We start from the raw sequence: 13439 nt of genomic DNA on the forward strand, positions 1-13439 counted from the left end.
TGTGTGTGTGTGTGTGCGTGAGTGTTTGTTTAGTCCTGTGCCCAGATGGAGGTCATACATCCACTCTTATTGCCTGCAAAAAAAAACAACAACGATATGACAGAAAAAATGTAATTGTCGCAGCATGTGTGCACGTACGCGCCCGCACACGCACACGCACACACACTTTCACTTCACTCCATCTTTACAGAGTACTGTGTAAGAAATGGAGCCTTTCTTTATTCACATTTATTTCCAATAGGACAAATAGAGTGAAAGGCAACGTTTTACAGCAACACGAGAGAGTGGGTAAAATGCACGTGATTATGTTAACGATTCGTTTTCATTTGTCCCCCCCCCCCCCCCCCCCCCCACACACACACACACACACACACACGCACACACGGCTGTAAAAGTACATTGTTACAAATGTACCATTCAAAAAGTGCCAGATTTAAATTAAGAAATAAATAAATGATAATGATAAAAAGTGCTCCTCACGCCTTGAAATATTTTCTCCATCACAAAACGATTGACGCAATATCATATTTCCAATCTATTTGAATCAATTAAAATATTAGTAGAACAATGAAGATTGAGACTTTTAATTCGCAGTGTTTACATTTACTAAATATATGCAATAGTAACAAAGTGGAAAAACATGTACATCATCATTTAAAGTCTTTATTTTCATAACATTTTCTTTTCAAATCCAAATACTATATCAGGATCTAGCTGAATCGTAAAACTATTCTCTTCTGTATTTTCATATTTAAAACATTTGAAGCATTTGATCGGTCCGTTTACAATGTTTTTAACGAAGAACTTAAATCAATGCCGAATTTGTAAACATTGTTTTTAACTAAAGTGTTTTATTCTAATTATCATAACTTGCAACGTCTTGCTCATTTTGAAATCGATTCACAATTTGCGTGGGCCAAAACGCATTTGAAAGAAAATAGAAACCGCTTCATGTCAATGCGGCACATGGCTGACATCTGCTGGTTACAGTCGGAACAGCAGCGCGGTTGGGGAGAATTCATTTTTGAATTTCAATTCAAAAGAATCGAAACAGACGAAAACACATCAATTTCATTCTTAGTTTGACTTTAGTGCATGCTATGCCCACACACGAATGCGCACAGCGTAGCTTGAAATACATTTGATTTGGAGCTCTCAGCTGGATTCAATCGGACGTGCGTGAGCTGAAGTATGACTTTAATACGGCAGCGGAAAAAGGCCGCTTTGGGCCACCACCTTTTTTTCCTTGATGATTGGACCCCGCCGGGGTACGGTGAGGTCGGCGTCCACATGAGCGACGCTCATGAGCGGCCGCTGCTTGCCTCCGGCCCGCCGATGGAGATGAAAGACAAACACCGGGACGTCAGCAAATCAAATCAAATTTTAAAAAAAAAGAAAGAAAGAAAACAAATCACTCCGACGCACTCAATTCATACAGCAGTTGTTATACATCCGAAGCGCAACATCAAAATGTATTAACTAATTGAATGGCTCTCAATCATAAAGAATATACAATTAAGCACATCGACATACACCTTTATGTTTTAAAACGTTTGAAAAGTAAAGAAAAGGGGGAAAATGGCTGCAAAGCTCAATACAAAAAGACAAAAATTGCCGTACAGAAATTACGGTATTTAAAAAACACAAACAAACAAACTGGCGTCAGAACGACCAATGGGACAAACGAGGGTTGCAAAAAATTGCAAAAATAATAGAAGACGATCAAAAGCACAGTATGCGGCTAGTTTTCAATATGGATTTAAAAACATTTCCATTCACTTTTGTTTGCGCTTCATTGCATTTGCATGCAGCATAACAACTAAATGCAGCTTCACCAAGTTTACTTTCAACTCTGGGCTCCACTAATTGACTCAATTCTCCAGACAAAGCTAACTATACTACACTATACTATACTATACTATACTATACTATACTATACTATACTATACTATACTATACTATACTATACTATACTATACTATACCATACCATACTTAAACTGTACTCTGTGAATGAACGCATATACTCGCATCATTTTACATGAGTGAGTGGAAAGTGTATATGATAGGACAAAAAATAATTACCTGTTGTATCATCATGAACATTTAACAGTCTTTAAATGCAAAATATAACTCGACAACTGTCCTTTTCCCCCCAAAAATTGCTTTGTAAGTCAGCATTACTGGAGTTGTGTTTACTTTAGAGAATAACATTCAATTTGAATATGACAATCAAATTCAGCATCCGAAATAGAATTAAAATATCAAATGTAATACCTTTAAATAAATAAAACTGCTATTTCAATCAACAACTTGGACAGAGTTGCATTTACTTTTTACAGCGTAAATTAAATAATAAAGTAAAAAATCCATAATATGATTAATAAATAAAAAATATACCAGAGTTTGCAGTCAGCAATACAGGAGTTGAATTTACGTCACACAAAATGTTTGCTTTGTTTCACCGTTCAACAGCGTTGAAAAGTGTCTGCGTTTGTATTTTCCGAACAGCTTTTGAAGGCCTCATCCTCGTGTGGCTTGCCAGTCATTCGGTCCAATAACCGGCTCGCGTTTCGGTCACCTGACCATAACTTCTGAGTCACGTGACCCGGGCTCCATCCTCGCCATTTTGCAATGTGGGCGACAGAGACCACCTTTTTTTTATGAGTGGCGATTAAGACTGACGTGGGTGCTTGCATGTTTGGAGGACAAAGAGCGCGGCGACTCGGTGAGTGTTCTATTTCATCTATTTGTCTAATTCTCGAAATATGTTGGTCACGCACAAACCTGGGATTAAAAGTCACGTTTTTCCATCGGATTCTTCTTTCCCCCCCGCTTGTGTGCAGACTTAGCCTCCAAGCTAACTAGCGCGTCCTAACTTGACGTTTCAGCATTATCGCCCGTTTTGCGGCACTAACACGCTATCGCGCCACTCGGCGCTATCACCAACTTTGCGACATTTTAAACCACTTGACTTTTGGCAATGTTTGAAATTGATTTCCGCAAATGGAAACGAACTGAGCGACATTATTTTTAGATGTGGCCGAACAGGTGCTCGCCGGAGACTGTCCGGGCCTCAAGTCCACAAGGAAGCTCCCCCAAAATTGGGCCTTAAGCACGTCAAACGACGCGCAACTTTTATGTCCTGAATTTATGAATGACAAGGGTGCCATAAAGTGTGGATTCCACACGCGTGAGTCACCCCGTCTTGCAGAAGTGGCGAGAAAAGAGGAAGGCGATTAGGAGAGAAAGTGAGTGATTGGGATAAGATGAAGGGGGTCGTTTCCTCTTTTCTAACGGTGACGTCATCAAAGCGTGCGCCTTGTTATCATTAAGGCAATACTCGTTATCGCTGTCCCCCAACTTCCCTTTCGCAAGTTGTCCAAATCAGCCCCCCCCCCGCCCCCAAGCCACTGGTTAGACATTGACACGAGTACACAGCACCAAAAGCAAACAAAAATGGCACTAACGTGGTCTTGGCATAGTTCTTAACAGTCTTTCAATGTAATTGAGAGGTATTTTTTTCGATTGTTTCGTTGCCATTCCTTTTAGTACAGCTCCATATGTTTAACGCAAGCGCAACCACTGTTGTGGCTTCTATTCTACGCGCTTTATTATGCGATGCCCCTATACATATATATATGTATATATTTACATATGTATATATATATATATATATATATATATATATGTGTGTGTGTATGTGTGTATATGTGTATATATGTATATATGTGTGTGTGTGTAAGTGTATATATGTATATATATATGTATATGCATATATATAAGTTTGATTTTTATTGGCATTGACATTTTGGGATGAAGCCCTTTTTTTAGGTTTTTAGATTTTTAAGGAATGATTTTGAATTGCTTATAGATTAAAAAAACATAAATTATAAATGTGTGTATTTCTCTGAAATGTTCACACAATTTAATAATGATTTTACAGGATTTTTGCAAGGATTGCACTTTTTAAGTGTGTGTCAAAGATTGACGTTGCCCTCTAGAGTGCATCTACGTAACCCCAGGATTCATCCACTTACACTGAGGAGCGACTATGACGCCGCAGCACGACGGGACACAGCGGGCTGTCCTCATTTTGAATAAAATCAGCGTTTTATGTTCGTACTAGAATGTGGTGCCCCTCCATAGGGAAAGTTCTAGTGTTTGGCAAGGGCACGTCTCGGGATTCCAGCTTGCGCTAACCTCTCATGCGGCTCGCTTCAGGTCATGGAGGACATCAAGGGTTTCGCTGAGTCGTCCTCGTCCGCGCCTTCGCCCAAAGCCCATGAGCAACGGGACACGGCGGACGCCGGCGATGGCAAAGCGGACAGCGACTCTCTCATCCAAGTCATCGAGAAGCTGAGTAAAATTGTGGAGAAGCGACCCCAGCGCCGCTGCGCCCTGACGAGACAGAAGCGGGTCGGGCCCAGAGCGGAAGGGGGCTCTCCTTACAAGAAGCGGCGTGCGGATGGCGACCTTAACAACAACGGCGGTAGCGAACGCAAGCATGCGGTGACGTGCTACCAGTGCAGCCTGTGCCCGTACATGGCGTCCACGCTGGCGCTGCTCAAAGAGCATCTGAAGCAGCACAACGAGCACAACCAGGATCTCATCCTCATGTGCTCCGAGTGCCGCTTCAGCTCCCGGGACCCCGCGCGGTTGGAGGAGCACGTCAAGGTGCACCTGGACACCAAGGAGAGTGAAGACGGACCCGGGAGGGACGCCCACTCGGTGGCTTTGGAGGTACACCCGTTGTTTTGACTCGTAATCGAGTTTTTGTAAAAGTCACCCAATTTGCAGTAAGGGGGGGTGGATAGGGTTGTGTTTTAATTCCCTAAATTGCTTGGGAGAACTTTCGGTAGCGTATTCGAAAATATTTGTGCGCTCCCCCCCTGCCCGACACGTTGCCCTTTATTTTTGATTAAGAGCCAAGTGATCCCAAACTTTGGACATTTACTGTCATGTATGTAAGTACTTATTTATTTATTTTGTCCTGACACACCAGCAGGTAAATCCCTCTCCCGTAAAACGACCGAGCGGACTTAGCCCAGTCTAGTTTTGAGTGATGTAGTTGTGCTGCCAAACATTCATATTGTTTTCTCTGCTTGCCAGCGTGAGGGCGACGGCGAGCGGGAACAGCAGCAGAAGAAAAAGAAGTGGTACATTTACGAGGAGTACGGCCTGTACCGCTGCCTGATCTGCAGCTACGTGTGCGGTCAACAGCGTATGCTCAAGACGCACGCGTGGAAGCACGCCGGACTCCTGGACTGCTCCTACCCTGTTTTTGAAGAAGAAGAGGAGGAGGAAGAAGCCACTTCCGCCGTAGCGGTGTCCGCCAGCCTAGAGGTGGAGACCCAGAGCGTCAACGCGGCCTTCCAACTGTGCGTGCCGCTTCCAGGTGGCAAACCAAGTCCGGCCCACGTCGCCCAAGAGGAGCGGGACCAGTTTGCCGTCGGCGGCCTGAGCCCCGAGGAGTCGGAGATGGAGGTGCAAGTCACCGCGGAGGCGGAAGTGGAGGCGGAAGTGGAGGCGGAAGTGGAGGCGGAAGTGGAGGCGGAAGTGGAGGCGGAGACGCCGCCTGCGGCCGACAGCCTGCTGACGTCGGCGCAGAAGATCATCAACAGGTAAAGCCGTGTGAATAACGTGTTACTTAGTTTGTATCTGTCAATGCTGCTTTCTTTCTCTCTCTCTCTTTTTTTTTTCTTATTTTTGTTAAGTCAATGCTGCTTTCTTTCTCGCTCTCTCTCTCTCTCTCTCTCTTTTTTTTTCTTATTTTTTGTTAAATCGCAGAAGTGACTTGTTTCACGCCTAGACCGCGCGGTCTTCCGCATTCATTGGTATCCTGTCATCAATAGTGACCCCAACAGTGCCGGGCACATCAACGTGATCGTGGAGCGCCTGCCCTCCGCCGAGGACGCCGTCATGGCTGCCGCACCGCTGCTGCTCGACCCGGAAGCGGATGCCGGCCAAAGCTTACTGGACGTCGCGGAGGAGGAGCTCGCGCGAGGCCGCGACCCCCCTCGCGACGAGAACGTTCCGCCCGCCGGACGCAAGAGGACGCACTCGGAATCGCTTCGTCTCCACTCGCTGGCCGCCGAGGTCCTGGTCGCCATGCCCATGAGGACCCCCGAGCTCAAACCGGAGGCGGCGTCCGCGCCGGAGCGTCGGGAAGACGCGGACGGCGGCCCGGGGTTGCTCCGCAAGTACGCAAAGTATGCTTTGCCTTTTGTCTGGAATAAGGCGGAGGTTCAAAGCGCTCACTAACCCCTGGGTGCCCGGCTGATTTTGAAAGCGTCGTCTAATATAAATATCTCCGTATTTCCTTTAAAGCCCTCGAAACGTTCGGTGGCCTCGGCTCTATCCGTACACGCGCACTTACGTTAAAGAGACGTGATTTAACGAGCGTCTGGTCACTCGAGCTATTTGCAACGCGCAGGAGCCCCGAAGGCCCCGCCGCCGCCGCCGCCGCCGCCACCGCCGGCATCAGCTCGTCTCTTCTCACCGTCATCGAGCGCCTCCGCGAGCGCTCGGACCAGAACGCCTCGGACGAGGACATCCTGAAGGAGCTGCGGGACAACGCCAACGGCGGGCCGGAGTGCCCGGGGGCGGCGCCCGACGGGAGCCTGGTGGACTACGTGGCCGGCGGCGAGCGGCCCTACCGCTGCCGCCTGTGTCGCTACAGCAGCGCCAATAAGGGCTACGTCAAGCAGCACCTGCGCGCGCACCGCCAGAGGCAGCCCTACCAGTGCCCCATCTGCGAGCACGTGGCCGCCGACAGCCGCGACCTGGAGACGCACATGATCCACCACTGCAAGACCAGGATGTACCGCTGCAAGACCTGCGCGCGCGCCTTCCACTACAAGGTCAGTCGGAACGCTCGGCCTTACTTTTATCACGTGGGTAGAAAGTACAAAGGAGGATGTTCTCTTCGGGCTCCCGCGCAAAGGGGCTTTGCGAAAAGGTAGAATTAAAGTTGCCTCAAAAGCCACTTGGCTCCTTTCCTTGCCAGCCGCAAGAAGGACTTTTAAATGCCGCTTTCTTCAGAATGAATTCCTCAAGTTTGAAATGATGGACGTGTAAAAAGCCGGCGGCGGGATCCGCTGTTTCGGGGCGCCGACCCAGATACAAGCAATCGCGATTCCAAAAATACATCCTCTGTGTTCGTCGGCTCAGAGTCAGCTGAGAAGTCACGAGCGAGAGCATCGCGGCCTCGCGGACGCGGACCAAACGGCCGCCGCGTCGGAAGAAGCCGAGCGCGACGGGGACCAAGGTGAGAAACTTGCGCGGGGTGGGTGGGGCCCGTAGCTCTGTCCGCCGGCTCGCGTTGACGATGTCTTCCCCTCCCGGAAGGCCACCTCCAGAAGACGTTCAAGTGCGACGTGTGCGACTACACCAGTGCCACATACGTGGGCGTCAGGAACCACAGACGCATACACAACTCCGACAAACCTTACCGGTAATATGTGCTGCTGGGCCCTCGCCCGGCCGACTTTGAAAGGCTGGTAACATCGTCAAATGGAAATAGAATTTACCTTCAACCCCTCGAAACGTTCAGTGGCAACAGCCCCATCCATACATATATATATATATATATATATATATATATATATATATATATATATATATATATATATATATATATATATATATATATATATATATATATATATATATATATATATATATATATATATATATATATATATATATATATATATATACATTTTCCATATACAGAAATCGGGGGAAATGTATGATCAAATATTGGGTGTTCACTATCCAAAAATGACAATGTTATCAATTTTTCATTGCAGTAAATGAGCGTGACCTGGGCTAATTTCATACCTGTATGGTCTACTTCTCGACCTCCCGTTTGCAAGCATTTAGAACAGGGCTTCTCAAACTTATACAATGCTAATTGAAATCCTGGTTTATGTTAACACGGTTTGTTTGTTCTTTTTTAACACGCGGAAGCTCAAACTGAAATATTCAATACTTAAAAAAGTAACAAATGACGTCTCAGAACAAAAAGTAAACAGTCCGCAAAGTTGGATTTGGAGACCCTGTAGACGTAGAAATAAACGACGAACGACCTTACAGTTCTACTTTTGTCCGCTAGGTGGCAGTAAAGGGCTATGGCCTGCTTTTGCTGTGGGAAGCTCAATCATTGGCACTTGAGTGCAAACCAAGCAGAGCAAGGTTGCGCTTCCTTTGTGCTGTTTATGTCGGGGAAATGTTTTTCTCCTGCATCACAGCATGTGAAAGTGCAGTTTGAAGAGTCTCAAGAGCAGGAAAAAAAAAAAGGGTTTTCGGCGCGCTTTGTGTACCCGGCAGGCGGACTCTGCACCTTCTCAGGCACTTGTTTGGTCTGGGTCATTAGACAGCGCTATTTGACTGACTTATCAAAACACAGCAACTGTGGGGGGGACAAACACTTCAAAGTGATTTCACTCAGGTAAAAGGTGAAATACTCAAGAAAAACTTCATAAATACAGATAAATAAACCAAAACATTTTCAAGACATCAGATTTGTAAATTACCTTTAGTAACGTCCGTACAATATACTATATAGAAAGCAGTACCTTTAATTGTCTGTATGAGTAAAGCAAACGTTTAAAGCCATTTATGTCAACCTCGCTTCACTGATGCAACCCCAGTCAAATGTTTCTTTGCAACAAAGTACCCCTCAAAAAAGTTTTCTTTTTAAAGAAGAGTTTTGTGCCATCTGTGTTGGTTTAATTTAACTTTGCGGCTCCGTTTGTAGCGTTCTGCGGGCATGTTTTATTCATCAACTCTTGATGAACTTGAATTCTGGCTCATCTGCTGAAAAATGGTGTCACCAAAGGCAATGCGCGTCCATATGAAATCTAACCAAATAAAGGCATTCAACGCCTTAAGTTGTTCTACGTTGCCGTCAATTTGCTCTTAATTTGAAAGTGCTCTGTGTCACAGCATTAAAAAGCGCTCCATTAGATTTCCCGCCGAAACAGGGTTGTTTAAACAAAGAAAAAAACTTTTCCACCCTCTACAAGACACGCCTTCAACGAATAGCCTATTTTGAAACGGTGTTGGTATGTAGGGCACACCGCATCGTAAGGCACATAGAAGAGCAGCCGCAGTAGTAGCCGGCTTTGCGTTATGCTTCCGCTAGATGGAATCTCAACAAAATAATGGTCAAACTTTGAACGGACAATCAGAAATGAAGAATAAAGATGATTTGTGGAAAGAACCGTCTGAAGAATTGGGGGGAAAAATACCTCCTGATGACAGTAAAAGCCCATGCCAAGAGTTCACAAGAACGCAACTGCGATCCGGTCGTCGCATTGTCCTTCAACGAGCGGCCTATTTTACCAGCGTCCTTTGTGTTACGCGCAGGTGCTGCAACTGTGACTTTGCCACCACCAACATGAACAGCCTGAAGAGTCACATGAGGAGGCACCCTCAGGAGCAGCAAGCCGTGCAGCTCCTGGAGCAGTACAGGTGAGAGCGCGGGCCCGCCGGAGCGTCCCGCCGGAGCGTCCCGCCTAAACCTTGGCCCCCGACGCTCAGGTGCTCGCTTTGCGGCTACGTGTGCAGCCACCCGCCCTCGCTCAAGTCGCACATGTGGAAGCACGCCGGGGACCAGAACTACAACTACGAGCAGGTCAACAAGGCCATCGACGAGGCCATTTCGCAGAGCGGCAGGTAAGCGCGCGAGCCGCCGTTAGACCGAATGGTGGACAATTAGTTTTTTCCCTCGCGACCTGGCACCATAGAAATCAAGCAAAGAGGTAGCTGAACGCCAAGCGTTTGCTGTTTGTTCAGAGCTCCCGCGGCGGCCGACCCCCCCGACGCCGAGCCCTCGCCCCCGCAAAGGAGCTCGCCGGCGCCGCTCCAGGTACCCGGCCCGGCCCGGCCGCGCGGCGGCGGCGTGGAATACTGCGTGCTGCTCTTCTGCTGCTGCATCTGCGGCCTGGAGTCTACCAGTAAGGAACGACTGATGGAACACATGAAGGAGCACGAGGGCGACCTCATCAGCATCATACTCAATAATAAGGAGGCGCACACGCAAGAAGCGTAGGAACGACTCCGCGCGCTCGCTTACCTCGCCGGTCGCGCTTATCTTCGCCGTCCCTTTCGGGGCAACGGCACGGAGCGGGATGTTGACCTCAAGCGCAAGTTGGATCGCAATCAACTTTTTCTTTGACTAGGTTACAATCAAGTATTCGCTTTTTCTCCTTTAAAGGGGCCGTAACGTGATCTTGAAATGTAGTATTTGTGCCTTTGGCGCGTCGGCGATTTCGTTTCACATTAAATAGGAGTTTTATGGCACCGAGCTTTCTGACCGGCAAACGCGAAACGTCCGGTTTGCTGAAGCCGTGCCGCCGACGAGGCGGGCCGCGCAATGTGCACCGGTCCGTCGTCTTGGCGAGGCAGACCATTCCAACAGCGGGAATGCGGTTCGCCGACATTAAAAACGGCTCTCGCTAACATTGGTTCCTTCTATCGCATCGGTTCCCGTGGCAACGCGGCATTCTTCACTACATGCGCTAATTGTCCGGCCGCGTTTTCCCAAAGCCGCATTTTGCCCGCTTCGGCGTGCCTACGCTCAAACGCCGGCGCCGTTGACATCAGAAAAAAAGTCAAAAGCAGTCTTTAGGAATTCATTTCCATCAGCTCTGTTTTAAAACATCACGTGGCCGTTATTCTTAAGTTTATCAAGTAGCGTAAGTCCCCAAATATAGGAAGCACCTGTCTATAGGACTCAGCCTTTATTTCGAGCTCAAATTCTGCTCCCGCGTATATGAGTACTTAGGCGCCAATGTAGAAAGTGGAGCAAAACCCAACAAATCTCCCCTTTTTTCATTTTCTCGCGCTCGTCGCGGGTTAAGTGTATTTGAGAGTTCCCGCATTGTATGCGGTCAGCGAACGCCGCGCCAGCGTAACGTTGAATGCGCTCTAAGCAGTTGTTTTTCCTTTTCGTGGCAGCGCGGCTCCGGTTCATTTTGCCATAAATACTTGGTCGCGTGTATCGTGTTCCGCCCACTTTCCCATGTGCGTATGTGGCCACAATGACCGTCGTGAGAGTTCTCAATCATAAAAGACTGGAGAAAGGGCAAGACTGAGTCAAGAACGGTCCTTTGCAAAAGCGGGCACCAAAGTCTTGCGCTGAGCTCGGGCTCCCCTCTTGGTTTTTTTGGAAGGAATTGCGACGGGCAGCTATCAGGCTGGCTGCTAATAGCCAGTAACAATATTTAGCCAAGCCCCACCTAGGAAAGAGAACACACACACACACACACACTCGACACGCCGGCTATAAATGATAAGATTGAATAAGTATGCCTCAACCTGTATCCTTTTTAACATTAACAAAAGAAAAAAGCAATGTAAATCAACTTTCAACAACTATGTTTGACAGCGTTTATACAGGTTACAAAACAGAGAAAAATTACCACGCGCATCAAAGTGCCTGAAACAAAAAATAGATTCTAAACTCTTATTTTATTGTAACTACACATGACAAAAACAATGCCTTTTCGTAGGGGTTATCCGGGCCACCTTTGGCATCCCCCCCCCATTGCGTTGTGCCAATTATTGTAAGAATAGGGCCTATAGATATAGATATAGAAAACGTACTGTGTAAGTTAGCGTTTATCGGGCGAACCCATATTTCTTGGACTTCGTTTTTAGGGAAAATAGTGTGTCTTTTAGTTGGGGAATTACGGTAACGATTTAGTAAATTCCAACTCAAATTTCATGTGCAACTTCCTATGAAAAGGACACAAAACCCGTTCCCAACGTTGTCGTGATGACGCGCTGGTCCAAGTTTATACCTCGTGGAAACAAAATAAAAACAATGCTGGTGCAAGGCAGCTTGTTTATTTATTTTTTTTGAATAGCTACCGTCATATTTAATGTTAATTTAACAAAAATGTCAAGTCGGCTCGAGTTCAGACGTATTTATCCGTTTATGTGCACGTTTGTTTCACGACACTTTGAAAAGAAAAAGTGGATTATGGAGTGAATTTGTTTGCTGTATAAGTTATTTTTTTTCTTTTTAGGAAAAAGGGACTTTGAATAGAGGGAATCCTTTTTTAACTCTCCAAGAACGGTGCCTAAAACATGTACAGTGTCAACTACATTTTTTTAAATGCATATATATTGCCCCAACATGTATGTTCTATTTTTCTATGTAATCTTTTTGCTCACTCTTTTAAAAAGACTTTTTAGCTTAAAAAGAAAAAGCAACGTGAACACAGGTGACAATAAAATGTGTCAAGTCGCGTCATCATTGTGTGGATATTTGAACCTTGCTTCCAGTTAACATGACGTTTGCGTTGTTTTATTGTTTCGTCTTAGTTTTCTACGAATGCTGACTTGAAACGTGACAAGTGTTTTTTACCGTAATTGTTACTTTGCAAATGTACATGTACTGTTTGGCATTGTGTGTTGACAGTGGTACTTCTACTTAAATTCATTCATTCCAGAAGTCATTTCCTAACATGAATCTTTCATAAGTAGAGCCGCTTTTTACATTTAAATAGCTTAATCTGTTCCAAGCCGCCCTAAATGCTAAATCCTTTCAATGAAAATTACTAAAATGTAAAAATACATCAAAAACGGTAACAAATACATAGCGTTACATTAGTGCGTGATAAGCAACATTTTTCATGCAAAGAATAATTTAAAAAAAACAAAACGCCCCTAAAGCCTTTAGATGAATCATATCAATAGTCGCAGTTGTCACTTGTTCGCCTTGAAACGGTTCCCGTCATTCTGCGCTCCGCCAGCGCTGGCCAAGTGCCCCCCTCTGGATAACGTATTGCATGAGATCTCGTCATGTGGGCGCCTCATATTATACGGCGGCGATGCGGCCTTTCCGAACTCCAATTTCCTCTGGTTACTTACTAGCGGCGATATTTTTCCGCCGAGGTGTTTCGCAAGCTGACGTTTTCGTAACGAGAGGCGTTCGTAAGTAGAAGTGCCGCTGTATAGTTCGTTTCTTTGCGACTTCATGACCAAAATGGAGGTTTTGCCCTTTCCGCCTCTCCGGCGCTTAATTCATTATTTTGGGAAATGATTTTTCATTCAGAGACGAGCTGCCTAAAAGTCACCCTTTCCGAAAAGGGGTTTCGCTTTTAAAACGGTAAGTGTAATCCACTTACTCAAACGTGACGTTTTCGCAAGTGAATATTATGTCTTTGCAGGATCACGTTTTCCAAGTAAAGCTCTTAAGAGAATGTCTACGCCGAGACGACAAGGAGCAAACGACTGAGATGAGGCAAGCGTAAGCTCTCTCAAAGCAGATTTGCCCCTCTTTTGCCACTCTTTTGCTTAAGTCGCACATCCCGCCGCTTTGCGGACGCTAATTCGTCTGCGGGGAAGGTGACCAATTAAAGCTGAAAAGCCCCATAACAGGTGAAAGTAAAGTTAAGTGCTGTTTTCTTCTCAAATTCCATT

The 13439-nt window shown here is 46.1% G+C and overlaps 1 protein-coding gene across 5 annotated transcripts; it reads left to right on the top strand.

Annotated features, from left to right (window-relative positions):
* Positions 1–2635: 2635 nt before the first annotated feature.
* Positions 2636–12267, top strand: znf507 (zinc finger protein 507). Of its 5 annotated transcripts, none has more exons than XM_088412620.1 (10): positions 2636–2727; positions 4224–4742; positions 5112–5623; positions 5855–6211; positions 6436–6862; positions 7173–7269; positions 7350–7455; positions 9375–9479; positions 9549–9683; positions 9804–12267. In XM_088412620.1, exons 2-10 carry the CDS (start codon positions 4227–4229, stop codon positions 10057–10059), a joined length of 2511 nt encoding a protein of 836 aa, XP_088268746.1. In that variant the 5' UTR covers positions 2636–2727; positions 4224–4226; the 3' UTR covers positions 10060–12267. The 5 variants fall into 5 exon arrangements, 3 of the variants coding, with proteins under 3 accessions (XP_088268746.1, XP_088268748.1, XP_088268747.1); XM_088412622.1 differs by having other exon boundaries at positions 9576–9683; XM_088412621.1 differs by having other exon boundaries at positions 5855–6202.
* Positions 12268–13439: the final 1172 nt, after the last annotated feature.

The sequence above is a fragment of the Hippichthys cyanospilos genome, chromosome 4 (assembly GCF_059441005.1).
Source record: "Hippichthys cyanospilos isolate Australia breed blue-spotted pipefish chromosome 4, RoL_Hcya_1.0, whole genome shotgun sequence".
NCBI lineage: Eukaryota > Metazoa > Chordata > Actinopteri > Syngnathiformes > Syngnathidae > Hippichthys > Hippichthys cyanospilos.

Bases quoted from the DNA above. Each gene is read 5' to 3' on its own strand.
- znf507 (XM_088412620.1), top strand. From the start codon at position 4,227: ATGGAGGACATCAAGGGTTTCGCTGAGTCGTCCTCGTCCGCGCCTTCG. The intron at 6,212-6,435 runs GTATGCTTTGCC...TGCAACGCGCAG, and splicing joins TTGCTCCGCAAGTACGCAAA to GAGCCCCGAAGGCCCCGCCG. The intron at 7,456-9,374 runs GTAATATGTGCT...TGTTACGCGCAG, and splicing joins AACTCCGACAAACCTTACCG to GTGCTGCAACTGTGACTTTG.